Source organism: Microtus pennsylvanicus, chromosome 11 (genome assembly GCF_037038515.1).
Source record: "Microtus pennsylvanicus isolate mMicPen1 chromosome 11, mMicPen1.hap1, whole genome shotgun sequence".
In the NCBI taxonomy this organism is placed as follows: domain Eukaryota; kingdom Metazoa; phylum Chordata; class Mammalia; order Rodentia; family Cricetidae; genus Microtus; species Microtus pennsylvanicus.
In genome coordinates this window covers 53,069,071-53,083,572 of record NC_134589.1, presented here as the reverse complement: position 1 = coordinate 53,083,572, position 14,502 = coordinate 53,069,071, and the positions used below count along the sequence as shown (strand labels likewise).

The following is a 14,502-nucleotide window of genomic DNA, read 5'->3' as shown; positions in this document are numbered from 1 at the left end:
CTCTCTGGTACTTGGATGGCTATAGAAAGGGAAAGTTCCCAGAAGGCTAGGGATGGGCTCTCCTATGCATGATTCCAAATTCTTTAAAAGGAGAAAATATTGCAGTCTTCTGAGCATAATGTACATACCAGGAGGATTATAGGATCTGTAGTTAATATGATGAGGTCGGTTTAAAAACAATGTATTTGTTATATTAGTTTTGACTTATTAGCAAAATGAAAGACTGAACAATTTTATCAGACAGTTGAGACCTACACCATTCTACAGTCCCCTGTGTGACCCTTGCTGGGTTGCACTGGAGCTGCTGATAAACGTATGCAGTTGCCTGGGCTTGAATGCAGTGCACCGAGAGGTGTGTGGCCTCATCAATGCTTCTGTCACTGTATGTGAGGATGTAGGAGGTATACCTATAAAGGTGGTGGGTGACGTGAGACTCAGGTAGTTAAGACAGCACAGAAACTTTAAATCTTTTGCCACGTTGAATGGAGAGCTGACTATAATATACTACTAGTAGTGTAATAACTTAAAAGAGTAAATGTTATGTCCTGTGAATGGCTTCCCAGTCTGCTTGACAAGAGGAAGATATGAGGAAGGTGTGGTCTGTGGGCATATGGTAATATTGTCATTACTAATGCTAGAAAGGACAGTTCATTGAAAATTGCTATAAGCTAGGCATAATAATATGCATTATATAAATTTATATTTGTTCGTATTTATCTCCAATCTGAGGCACAAAGAAATTAAACAACTTGACCAAGAACATGTAGGTTGTTGAAAAGTATGACACAGGGTTAAAAACCAGGCAACCTGACCTATTTCTTGTTCTTTGGTTTTGAACTAGGGTCTCTGTAGCCCAGGCTGACCCCAGACTTCCTGCTTCATCATCCAGAAGGCTAGGGTTAAGGGCTTGAACTTCCACACATGGCTTTTACTTGAAATATTCTTAGCTACATTAAATGGAATTCATTGATCATATACAAAATTTTAAATTTGATACAGAGAATTTTACATTCTGTTCTGTGAGGGAGAGGCTGCCTGCTTCTACTTCTATATACTGTACACAAGAAAGAGGACAGATTGGGCTCACATGGTCCACCCAGTTACTGTGTGAACAGACAGCTGCGTGCCAAAGAGCCTGAGAGGGGACCATGTGGATCATTTAGAGCGTAAGGCTCCTCTCAGCTTTGATGTTAGAGAGAATTCCCCATTTAACCTGCCTAGATCTTTTAGATTCTGTTTCTTTTATCCGTGAAATATCATCCCAGTTTCGTGTCATATGTAATTATTTTGGGAACACATTCTGTATCTTCAAAGTTACTGATAGAAATGTTGAAAGGTTTGCTTTTTTTTACGAAATATAAGGGCTGGAAAGGTGGCGTAGTGGTTAAGAGCTCTTCCTGAGACCAAGGTTGAACTTCTAGCACCCAATGGTGACTGACAACTGTAGCTCCAGTTCCAGGCCATCTGGTACCCTCTCCTGGCCTTCATGGCAATAGCGCATGCGCAGGCAAAACACCTATACACATATCTATCAATCAGTCATATTTTTTAAATTTATTTATTTATTAAAGATTTCTGCCTCCTCCCCGCCACCGCCTTCCATTTCCCTCCCCCTCCCCCGATCAAGTCCCCCTCCCTCATCAGCCCGAAGAGCAGTCAGGGTTCCCTGCCCTATGGGAAGTCCAAGGGCCACCCACCTCCATCCAGGTCTAGTAAGGCGAGCATCCCAACTTCCTAGGCTCCCACAAAGCCAATACGTGCAGTAGGATCAAAAACCCATTGCCATTGTTCTTGAGTTCTCAGTAGTCCTCATTGTCCACTATGTTCAGCAAGTCCGGTTTTATCCCAGGCTTTTTCAGACCCAGGCCAGCTGGCCTTGGTGAGTTCCCCATAGAACATCCCCATTGTCTCAGTGTGTGGGTGCACCCCTCGCGGTCCTGAGTTCCTTGCTCTTGCTCTCTCTCCTTCTGCTCCTGATTTGGACCTTGAGATTTCAGTCCGGTGCTCTGTCTCTGTCTCTTTTCATCGCCTGATGAAGGTTAATATTCAGGAGGGTGCCTATATGTTTTTCTTTGGGTTCACCTTCTTATTTAGCTTCTCTAGGATCGCAAATTATAGGCTCAATGTCCTTTATTTATGGCTAGAAACCAAATATGAGTGAGTATATCCCATGTTCCTCTTTTTGGGTCTGGCTTACCTCACTCAGGATAGTGTTTTCTATTTCCATCCATTTGTATGCAAAATTCAAGAAGTCCTTGTTTTTTACTGCTGAGTAGTACTCTAATATGTATACATTCCATACTTTCTTCATCCATTCTTCCATTGAAGGACATCTAGGTTGTTTCCAGGTCCTGGCTATTACAAACAATGCTGCTATGAACATAGTTGAGCATATACTTCTGTTGTATGATAGGGCATCTCTTGGGTATATTCCCAAGAGTGGTATTGTTGGGTCCAGGGGTAGGTTGATCCTGAATTTCCTGAGAAACCGCCACACTGCTTTCCAGAGTGGTTGCACAAGTTTGCATTCCCACCAGCAATGGATGAGTGTACCCCTTTCTCCACAACCTCTCCAGCAAAGGCTATCATTGGTGTTTTTTATTTTAGCCATTCTGACAGGTGTAAGATGGTATCTTAAAGTTGTCTTGATTTGCATTTCCCTGATCACTAAGGAAGTTGAGCATAACCTTAAGTGTCTTTTGGCCATTTGAACTTCTTCTGTTGAGAATTCTCTGTTCAGCTCAGTGCCCCATTTTATAATTGGGTTGATTAGCCTTTTACGGTTTAGTTTCTTGAGTTCTTTATATATTTTGGAGATCAGACCTTTGTCAGTTGCGGGGTTGGTGAAGATCTTCTCCCAGTTAGTGGGTTGCCTTTTTGTCTTAGTGACAGTGTCCTTTGCTTTACAGAAGCTTCTCAGTCTCAGGAGGTCCCATTTATTCAATGAGGCCCTTAATGTCTGTGCTGCTGGGGTTATACGTAGGAAGGGTCTCCTGTGCCCATGTGTTGTAGAGTACTTCCCACTTTCTCTTCTATCAGGTTCAGTGTGTTCAGACTGATATTGAGGTCTTTAATCCATTTGGACTTGAGTTTTGTACATGGTGATAGATCAATCAGTCATTTTTAGAAAAAAACAAAAACCTTTTTTTTATTTTTAGGTTTGGAGTCCAAGGGATGCCATGTCAGTAGAGTGCGGAGAGCATCTGGCACATACTGGTTGCTCAGTAAACATTTGTTGAATGAATGGGCAGAAGCAGAGCTCTGGGCATGATTTTTATTTTGTTTTGGCTTTGGTTTTGGTTTTTGGTTTATTTGAGACAGGGTTTCTCTGTAGCACTGGCTGATGTCCTGAAACTCATTCTATAGATCAAACTGGCCTCTAACTCACCAAGATCCACCTGCCTCTGCCTCCCTAGTGCTAGGATTAAAGACATGCGCCACACTGCCCAACTGAACGTGAATTTGATTGCAAAAAAAATGTGTTCAGTAGAAGCGAGGACAGCAGTATTGACACATCCGAATAAAGCCGTCTGCGGAAGACTAGATGCCAATAAGGAGGAGGGGGTGGAACCTCTGAGCCTTGGAGACGTGGAGTCTTTCTTAGTTCCGTGGTAGAAACAATCATTTGGGGAAACACCTGAGCTAAAGAAAAGATTTAGATCTTCCGGGCAGGATATTGAACAGAGGTGATGCGTGCCTCATCTTACATAGTTTGGCAAACAGAACAAAGTCAGAGGATCTTCATGGAAAGGAATCGTTAATATCAGACCTCATTTGTAGTATCATGACTCAGAAACTAAAGTTGTAATTTAGCAATCTCCCTGCGTATGTAACTCTCTGAGGTCACCCAAGCCTGCACTCTGTCTGCATAGGCTCACCGTCATGGGGCCCCTCTCCCTTTGTTCCTGTCACCTTCCACTCCAAACAGCTCCCTGTCAGGACCTCTTGATCGAGCTGCCCCGAAGGGTGGCCTTTGAGGCCTCCTTTTGGTATACCATAACTATTTAAGAGTGTATTGCTTTTTTGAAGCCTTAGAAAGAAACCCAAAATACCTTGTTCTACTTTTTTTCTTGTTGTATTTGAATCTGGGTCGGAACTCCCCTGTCCCCTCCCCTCTCTGGCTGTTTAATGAAGCCCAGGCTGCCCTGACACTCACACTGTAGCCAGAGATGGCTTTGTTCTCTGATCTTCCTGCTTTCCTTTTTGTTTTGTCTCAGGGAACTCCCACTGCTGCGAATCCACTTCTCCAGATGTTCTGCTCAATGTCCATTGATTTTTCCTCCAGGATTTAATCGGCTCCTGGCTTTCTCCTTGAGAATGTCACTTGAGTACTCCGTGAAGACTACCCCACGATGAGAGTTGTGTCCTTAACTGCCCTGCTAAATTTTTTGTCCTTTACCCCTTCTATACCTCCCCAAACTATCTTCTCTGTTCCCCTCACTCTTTGATGGCACTGATCCGCCCACCACTCCCCAGGCCTCACTCCCGGGCAGGGATTTCTTTGCCTCAGGTTTTGCTGTGACTCTGTTAGGAGCCACATAATTTGTGGTGAACCACCCACAAAAAGGCGTCATTTCACTTGTGCCACCAGTATCTTATGGAATCACCTGTTATTGCTTTGTTTTTTAGTATTTCACAAACTCTGTTGTAATATCCATCCAGATTGTTGGTCCACTCAGGGAGACTAACTGTGCTTGCTTCCTGTGGGTCCCTGTGTAGTTGTCATTTAGAGTGACTTTTTCAACAGTTTCCTCACATCCTACTTCTTCTGTCCCTTTACTCTTTGTTGTACCTGTTTGTCAAATTCTCACGCTGGATGAGTGAGACCGTGTGTACCTCTTGGCATTCTTCCTTGGGTGCCGATACTCCTGGACTCACTGTGTTCATCCAGTGATTGATCCTGCTGCAAATTCAGGACTGAAATGACTTTACCCTCAGCACACCTTGCCAGCTCTGCCTGGAGAGAGATGATTGACACTTTCTGTTAATGACTATTTGGGACCCTGTGTACTTCAGACCTCTGGCTCCTTTGTGTTCCTTGGCTTCCCATATAGCAACTTATTTCTCATTTCTAGGAAATGAGAAGTCACCAGAGAACTGTCCCAGATTCCCCAACTAGATTGACAAACCATGTATTGTTGTGCCTGTGGCTATCCAAGGCTAGTCCTGCCCGTTCCTTCATCTCTCTCCAGGAATCTCCCAGTGCCAGTTGTCTTGAGAGTCACTCTATCTGCTGACCTGCTTTTGACACTTCCCAACAGTGCTAGATGTGCTAATCACTTCCCCTTACTTAAAAACATAGAATAATTATTTATCCCATTTTCTCCTCCTTTGCACTGTCAGATTTTTGAAGCTTTCTCAGGAGTTAGGCAGGCAGGTAGGTCGCTACAGCTCATGGTAGAAACTGGAAAACTCTTTGTCTTCTCAAGGACTGTAAGTACAGCAGGCAGGTCATGACGGCCTGTGGTAGAAACTCGAAGAACAAGGCTGCGTTTGAGAGTGTGAGGGAAGGAGTGAAGACAGTGTGGAGAAGGTGTGCTGTGATCATCCGGAGAGACAGAAGACACTTTTGTTTACACCATTGTCACTGCGTCAGATACCTAAACTGACATCTGGGAATGCAAAGAGAGTGGGAACCAAGATCCTAGAGGAAGATGCCACATGATTCTTAGAATTTAGTCTCAAGAGGTAAAAGAATATAAAAGATGGAACTGAACAGTTTAGCAAGCAGGGATTGAAAAATAAGTGTATGTGACAGCTGTCTATCAAGCAAAAAGCACATTTTCAAACTTGGCACAAATTCTGAAGCAGGCCACCAAGAAAAACCTCAGTTCCTACAAAAAGAAATGGCAGGGCACAGTCTGACTGAGTGTAATGACAAAGTATTAATGCTAAAAAGATCCCAGTGGCTTGACTGTTGAGCGAGTGTGTGTGCTGAGTTCTTGTTACTCTTCACTCTTGTCATGTGTTTGTGTGGGATTTGATGAGAGATGCTGTCAGGAAGTATTGTGTAGCTTCTTGACTGTGTGTGTGTGTGTGTGTGTGTGTGTGTGTGTGTGTGTTGCACATATAGGACGGGATGGGCTGGAGAGACAGCTCAGCACTTGAGAGCACTGGTTGCTCTTCAGAGGACATAGGTTCAATTCCCAGCACCCACATGGCAGCTCAGAATTGTCTGTAAGTTCAGTTTCAGGAGATCTGAGACTCTCACACAGTCATACATACAGACAAAGCATCAAGGCACATAAAATAAAAAATATTTTTTTAAAAAAGAAAGAGTTGAGTCATGTTAAGAAACGCTTATAGATCTAGTTTTATTAGTCAACAAAAATTTATGGCAGAGCTAGGCATTTTATGTAGCAGGAAAGACAAAAGATATTTTATGAACATTGTGGGCCTATGTGCTGTCAAGTGAGCTATTCTGTGTTTCATTCACAGTAAAAAGAGCTTTTTTAAAAAGCATATCAGTAAAGTGAACTGAAACCAAAGGGAAATGTATAAAAAGACTGCATTGAACTAGCAGGTAAAACTGTGAACTGACCGAGTATTCTGTAAACTAGCGCAATTACCTGAGCCCCACCTGAATGAAGCTGTAGCATCATTAACAAAGATCCAGTTGACTCATGATTAGCGTAACCAGAGCAGTGCCCTTGGGGGTATTGAAGGAACTGGAAAACTGGAAAGATCCATCTTTATGTCTGAATCACAAGGCCTGGACAATTGAAGACAGAGTCTGTTACATTTAAGGCCTAGGTGATTCCCATTCTCTGAGTGAATTTAGCTCTGTAGTCTCGAGGAGTTTCCTTGCTTCTCCCATTTGGTTGCGTTTTTTTTCTTTTTTTTTTTTAATTAAAAATTTCCACCTCCTCCCATTTCCCTCCCCCTCCCCCCACTCCCCCTCGGATGTCAAGATTGCTTGACTGGAGGATAACTTTGGTCCCTCATGACAGATCCTAGATACCACCCATCACTGGGCCAATCCGGATGTACTTCCATGGCAGGTGCCGTGCAGTGCCGCCTAGTGTGACAGGCACCTGTACCCTTCCATCCTGCGTGAGGGGTGAGTCCCTTAGGAAAAGAATTGCTGTGCTTCAGAAGTGACTCTTGAAACTGAAACTGGGAACGTGAATGTGAGTCTCCTGTATCAGGAGAACTAAAGGCACAGGAGGAGAGACCCCTTGAGCTGACAAAGCATGAGATGGCGGGGAACCCTTCTGGTGACACTGTCAGACTTTTATGTCATTGGAGAGCAAACAGTGATAAACATGAAGGAAGTTAAGAAGTGGGAAGAGTATAGGGTTGGTGGAGTAAAACTGACTTCCCAGAAGAACTATTTGAAAGGTATAAGCATCTCTGGCTTGCTTATGTATTTTCAGCAATACCTCATTATAGCCAAAGAGAAATAAATGCTAGGAATACATACTGTCATTTATAATTTCGGGATGTCATAATCATCTGCAGTTCAGCCTTTTGGGTGTGGGCATCCTTTGTTGGCCCACTACAGTTGACCGCACTCACCAGTGGTTCAGTTCTCTTTAGAGCTGAGAAATGTCCCACAATGTGCATCCCCTGGTTTGCTCACTTGCCCCCTGGAGGACATTTAGTACCCTGGTTTGGGCAGCTAAGTCAATTGCACACGTGTGAAGATTTCCTTTCACCTGGCGTTGCTCCCTCTCAGTGTTGGGGCGGTTATGAGAAGTTATCGTTTGCCTTCCTTCCAGCAGTGGGGGAGTTCCAGTTTTTCCAAATCTTTATCAGCTTTGGGTGTTGCCAATTAAGTTGTAGCCTTTGATAGGTCTGCTGTAGTTTCTAACTGTGTATGTGCGTGTGTTTGTGTGTTCACAAGGTCCTGTTCCCCTGAGCTGTATTCCCAGACGTCTGCTGCAGTGTCTCGTGCTTGTCCACTGAGCTGCTCCAGTGCATCTTTAATGTGCTTATTTGGGATTTTATAGCCTTGAAGTAGAGGGTTTTTTTTGTTTTTTGGGTGTTTTGTTTTGTTTTTTTGGCAGGGGGAGGTATTTTATTTTCTTATTGTCAATTTGGAGAACTACTTGTTCTTTGTATTTAATACATCCTTTATTATCTGTAGGTTTTTTTCTTCTGATCTGATCTATTTTGAGTTATTCTATGTAGAAAATGGAGTGTGGTATTGTGTTTATCTTTTTTTTTTCCTTTTTTATATGCTTCTTGGTTTACCACTCTTGATTGAGGTTATTTCTCCAACAGCCTTTGTATCTTTGTTGAAGTCATCAAAGGTCTTGTTTAAGACTATTCTTTTGATCTAAATATCTAGCTTATCAGTATCACATTGGCTTGCCTAGTGGTAGCCATGCAATAGATTTTGAAATCAGATAACATCTATCTCCCATTATCGTTCTTTAAAAAGATCAGCATTGGCCCTATAGGTCCCTTAAGGCAGAACTGATAGTGATATTGAGCTCTCCAGTCTGTGAACATAGCTTGCCTTTCTGTGACATAGGTGTTCTTTGATATTTCTTATCAGTGTTTGTTTTAGTATACACATAGTGTTCATGTTTTATTGGATTAACAGCTAAGCATAACAAATACCTTAGTAAACTAAGACATTGTGTGTTTTGTGTATTTTTAAATGAAACTTCTTTATTACTATAGGATTTCAAGTTCATGTATGCTGACAGTTTGACTTTTTAGTGTGTGTGTGTGTGTGTGTGTCCTGTGTATATAATTGTGAAAGCACCTGTGAAAATCAGAGGCCAGCCAGCAAAATCCTATCAAAATTCTTCACAAACCTCGAAAGAACAATACTCAATTTCATATGGAAAAACAAAAAACCTAGGATAGCCAAAACAATCCTGTGCAATAAAGGAACTTCTGGAGGCATCACAGTCCCTGACTTCAAACTCTACTACAGAGCTACAGTACTGAAAACAGCCTGGTATTGGCATTAAAAACAAACAGGAGGACCAATGAAACCGAATCAAACACCCAGATAACAATCAACAAATCTACGAACACCTGATTTTTGAAAAAGCAAAAAATATAAAATGGAAAAAAGAAAGCATATTCAACAAATGGTGCTGGCATAACTGGATATCAACATGTAGAAGAATAAAAATGGATCCATATCTATCACCATGCACAAACTCAAGTCCAAATGGATCAAAGACCTCAACATAAAGCCAACCACACTGAACCTCATAGAAGAAAGAGTGGGAAGTACACTTGAACACATTGGCACAGGAGATTACTTCCTAAGTGTAACCCCAGTAGCACAGACACTGAGAGAAACAATAAATGGGACCTCCTGAAACTGAGACGCTTCTGTAAAGCAAAGGACATGGCCAACAAGACAAAAAACAGCAGCCTACAGAATGGGAAAAGATCTGCACCAAGCCCTCAGACAGAGGGCTGATCTCCAAAACTCAAGAAATTGGTCATCAAAAGAACAAATAATCCAATAAAAAAAGTGGGGTACAGACTTAAATAGAAAACTCTCAACTGAGGAATCTACAATGGTTGAAAGACACTAAAGGAAATGCTCACCATCCTTAGTCGTCAGAGAAATGCAAATCAAAACAACTCTGAGATTCTATCTTCCACCAGTAAGAATGGCCAAGATCAAAAACACTGATGACAACTTATGCTGGAGAGGTTGTGGGGTAAAGGGAACACTCCTCCATTGCTGGTGGGAATGCAAGCTGGTACAGCCCCTTTGGATATCAGTATGACAATTTCTCAGAAAATTAGGAAACAACCTTCCTCAAGACCCCAGCAATGCTACTTTTAGGTATATACCCAAAGAATGCTCAATTGTATCACAAAGACATGTGTTCAATTATGTTCATAGCAGCATTATTTGTCATAGCCAGAACCTGGAAACAACCTCAACTGAAGAATGGATAAGGAAAATGTGGTATATTTACACAATAGAATACTATATAGCAGGAAAAAACAATGACATCTTGAAATTTGCCGGCAAATGGATGGATCTAGAAAACATCATATTGAGTGAGGTAATCCAGACCCAGAAAGACAAATATCATATGTACTCACTCATAAATGTCTTTTAGACATAAAGCAAAGAAAAACCAGCCTACAATTCACAATCCTAGAGAACCTAGACAACAGTGAGAACCCTAGGAGAGACATACATGGAAGGAAAGAAGGAAGGAAGGAAGGAAGGAAGGAAGGAAGGAAGGAAGGAAGGAAGGAAGGAAGGAAGCCAGCCAGAGGCTGTCAGTGGAAATTCCATTCTTCTACTTCTCGGGTCATCGGGCTAGCACAGCAATTGGTTTTACGCCCTGAGCCGTCTAACCAGCCTTATATTGACTTTTTTTTTTAATCTTTTAAAACTGATTTACTCTGGGTGGGTATTTTGTTTTGTTTTTGAAGTTTTCTTGAGGTTTTGTACTGGACAGTCATCTCCCCTCAAGCACTGATCTCTTTCACGCCTTTAACTTTTATTCTTTTTTGCTTTTCCACATTAAAAGGAAGTAGTGAGAACAGATATCCTTGCCTTCTTCATGGTCTTAGATGTATAACATTTAAAAGATGATAGGAACTGTAGGGGTTTTAGGTCAAAAAGTCCATTATGGAATGGAATTCCCTTGTATTCTAGTTTGCTAAATCAATCTTTCTTTCTCTCTCTCTTTTTCCTTCCTTCCTTCCTTCCTTCCTTCCTTCCTTCCTTCCTTCCTTCCTTCCTTCCTTTATTTTCTCTTTAAAATCATGAATGTTCTGCCCCCAATGTTTTTTCTATATCTGTTCAGTTATAAAGTAGTCTTTCTCTCCCTCCCTCCTTCTTTCCCTCCCTCTTTCTTTCTCTTTCTTTGTTTTTCAAGACAGGATTTCTTTGAGTAATGCTTGTTAGTTGTCCTTGGACTAGCTCTGTAGATTAGGCTGGCCTCGAACTCACAGAGATTCACTTACCTCTGCCTTGCGAGTGCTGGGACTAAAGGTGTGTGCCACCACCACCCAGCAGTGGTTTTTCTTTTTCAATCTTTTGACTCAGTGAATTAGAGTAAGGATAAGCACCACTTGCCTTATTTGACTTATCTTATTTATTGCTGGATGTTATTGCTATCACTTTGTTAAGAATTTTTGTGCCTGGGCGGTGGTGGCACTGCCTTTAATCCCAGCACTTGAGAGGCAGAGACAGGTGGATCTCTGAGGGTTCAAGGCCAGCTTGGTGTACAGAGTTCCAGGACTGGCTCCAAAACTACAGTGAAACCGCGTGGGGGGGGATTTTGTGTTTTTATTTATGAGATATATGATTTCTATTACACTTTTTCTTCCAGGTTTAGCATTTGGCTAAAGTAAGCCTTGCCTCTTAGAGTAGGCTAGGAACCATTTCTCCCTCCTCATTTCCTGAAGAATGTAAAAGTTGATGTTATGTCAATCTTAAATATTTCATAAAATTCACTTTTTCATGGGAAGGATTTTAATTATACAGTCAGTTTCTTTAATAGTTATAATAGGGCCCTTTGGGTTACTGGGGTTTGTTTGTTTTTGTTTTTTAAGTAAGGTCCCCCCACCCTGTGTTATTTTCTGTTCTTTTCATTTCTTCTCTTGGGGTTTCATTTGCTCTTCCTACAGTGGGGGCTGAGATTGTTGATTTTAACATTCCCATTGCTGAGCATGCGGTTTGTCAGTGATACTAAGTGCCTTCTCCTGTGGTTTTTGGAAGGCACTGTGGAAAACGCTACGCTTGCTGCATCTGAGCTGGCACACATCTCCTATTAGAAGACTAGTTTGATTTTTGAACTAAATGTCCTTCATCATAAATGTCACCGTCTGAATACATTTATAGGTTTCCGGGCTTTGCGCACTGTCATAGTGCTCCTCCTGGCACTTCAAGGGGTGGAGGGGTCAGTGACACGGAACCCAGGTGAGGGGACAGTGTCTTGGAGTTGGAAGGCTCTTAGAGTTCTCAGGCCCATTCCCTCTTTGTACTGTCCTGACCCCCCTCAAGTCTTTTTCTTTCTCCCAGACAGAGTCTTTTGAAGTAGTTTTAGAAGAGAGAAACCAGGGGTGAAAATTAATTCAAGGTCAGAGACAGTGGAACAGATGAGTCTGGGTGGAAGAGAGTTCCTTGTTGCTATTGGAGGGATGAGTGTCCGTCATGGTGGGTACTGTTGTGGAGGGCTTCAGTTCCCGACAATGGTAGGGTTGTGTATATATCTGGGGGGTAGCTTTTACAGATACACTAGGAAGCTATTTTATTTGGTTAGTTTTTTGTATGCATTTTGGTGGGTTTTTTTTTTACTCCTTATATCCCCCCCCCGCTTTTTCTCTTCTCTTTTTTTTTTTTTGACGGTCCTAAACTGTTTATTGGGTATGAATTGTACAAACATTACGTATATTAGTGGTAACGGTGGAGCTGCAGAGTGTTGTGCCTTCTCCAGGCTGCACGGCGAGAGCCACCAATAGTGTGGTGGAACTTGTGGCCCTTTCCAAGGCCACGGCTCTTGCGGCCTGCAGGTGTCAGCCCACGCATCTCTCTGTGCGTGTGGACCGGTTTGGTGATCCATTGGGTGTCAGGGTTTCTTCTGATAGCTTTATGGAATGGATCGATGAGGATAACCTCAAAAAATTTGTATGTGGAATCTTCGCCAACCCAGTAAGAATGCAGGACTCTCAGACCCCCACAGTGGCGTCCAGCTCTCTCCTCAGCAACAGACTGAAGGCTTCGGGCAAACTTTAGCTGGTTCACACCGTGATGGACAGGCTTGCCGTAGGTCCCACCACGGCGGACGCGAATCCTGTACATGACGCAACCTTGCTTGGCCTTGTAGCCCAGCCTCTGCGCTTTGTCGGGCCTGGTGGGGCGGGGAGCCCGGTGCAGCGCGGACAGCTGGCGGTATTGCCAGCAGCGGACCCTCAGCAGGAAGCACATCACGTCCGACTGCTTCTTCCGCCACAGCTCCTGGATGTACTTGTACGCGCCCACCTTGGCTCACCTGATGGCCGCCGTCAGAAGAAAGGAAGAAGCCTTTCTCCCACAATCTCTTTTGTCTTCTCTTCTTTTTTGTACTGATTGTTGAATTCTTGATTTTAGGGCTCTCAAGCATGCTAGACAAACACAGTTCCACTGAGCTACACCCCTTACCCAGTGTTCTAGTTTCTTTAATGGGGGGTGGGGGGGTGGGGGGTGGAATCCCATTCTCAAGAAAAACTTTTTAAAACTTGGTATCATGGTGTTATGTAGAAATTGCTCAGACCAGGAGAGCTCAAGGGTTCTGAAGGTTCATACATTGAGTGAGCCTAGCCTGTTGATGCACACCTTTAATCCTAGCAGGAAAGCAGAAGCAGGCAGATCTCTGTGAGTTTGAGGCTAACCTGATCTACACAGAGCATTCCAGGACAGCCAAAGCAATGTAGAAAGACACTGTCTCAAAAACAAAACAGTAGATTAGCAGGCTTGGTGAACCATGCTTCTCTTCTGTTGGTCTTGTAAGTCATCTTCCTTTGTCATAGACTTCCTCACATTTTTCCATGACCCTGTCTTCCTTCTTCTAGACTTTTAAAACATTAGAGATCTAAGTAGAAGTAGAAAGGAAACACTCGGAAAAGCATGACTTCATAGGCGAAGAGACAGCAAGGAGCAATGGTCACTAGACAGGTGGTACAAGCTAGACCTAGAACAAAGATCAGAGGTCCACCATCTCTCCAGTACCGGCATGGTGCACAACACTAGATTTCTTCCAGTGGTTTTTTTTTTTATTAAAGCCCAATGGCCTGTCAAGGCTGGTAATGCCCAGAATAAAAGCCACACGTCTTAGATCTCAAGCAGTGGTTTCTAGTGGGGAGCCAATGGCAGTACTATGTGTCTGGTCCAGTCTACGCCTCTAGGAAGGAAGTAGTGAGGAACCTGAGGGAGGGTGTTGAAAAGCTTTCCTATAGGGGATAGAAATGCACTGAATAAGCAGAGCTTCACAGAGATACCTGCGTCATTGTGGAGCTAAGGAGAACACATGGAAGGAGAGGCCACATGGGAACAGACACTGAATCCTAATGTGAATGTTGCGTGTAGCAGCCAGGGTGAAGGCTAACATTGCTGTTAGATGATAGTAAGAATTAATTATTGGGCCAGGCATGATGGTTCATACATGTGTAGTTCTGGTACCTAAGAGGTGACTACAAGAGAATCACAAGTTCAGGACCAGCTTAGTAACTGCCTCTACAGTTAAAACAAAAGCAACAAACACAGAGTAATGGGAGTGAGGTATAGAGAATTATGGGAATGTAGGATAGAAGAAATCATTTTTAAAGTTCTATAGTGCACTAGGGTGACCATGGTTGACTATTAATGGTAGATTACAGAATAGCTAATAGACAAGATTTTGAATGTTTGCAATATAAAGCAATGGTAGCTGTCTGAGTTGACGGATATACCCGTCACCCCAGTCATATGTTATATACGTACATTGAAATGTCACATTGTATCTCATATATATGTACATTTGTGTGTGTGTGTGTGTGTATAACCTATTTTAAAAAATAGTCCTGAGCCAAGCGGGTGAA

General features: G+C 42.7%; 2 protein-coding genes across 5 annotated transcripts in view; one reads left to right on the top strand and one right to left on the bottom strand.

The window, feature by feature from the left end:
- Window positions 1-14,502, top strand: part of Myh10 (myosin heavy chain 10) — a 139,167-nt gene that overhangs the window by 27,044 nt on the left and 97,621 nt on the right. The window lies entirely within an intron of this gene.
- Window positions 12,289-13,660, bottom strand: LOC142859555 (large ribosomal subunit protein eL15-like). Its single transcript, XM_075989721.1, has 2 exons — window positions 13,655-13,660; window positions 12,289-12,928 (listed from the first exon to the last, which is right to left on the bottom strand). Exons 1-2 carry the CDS (start codon window positions 13,658-13,660, stop codon window positions 12,341-12,343), a joined length of 594 nt encoding a protein of 197 aa, XP_075845836.1. The 3' UTR covers window positions 12,289-12,340.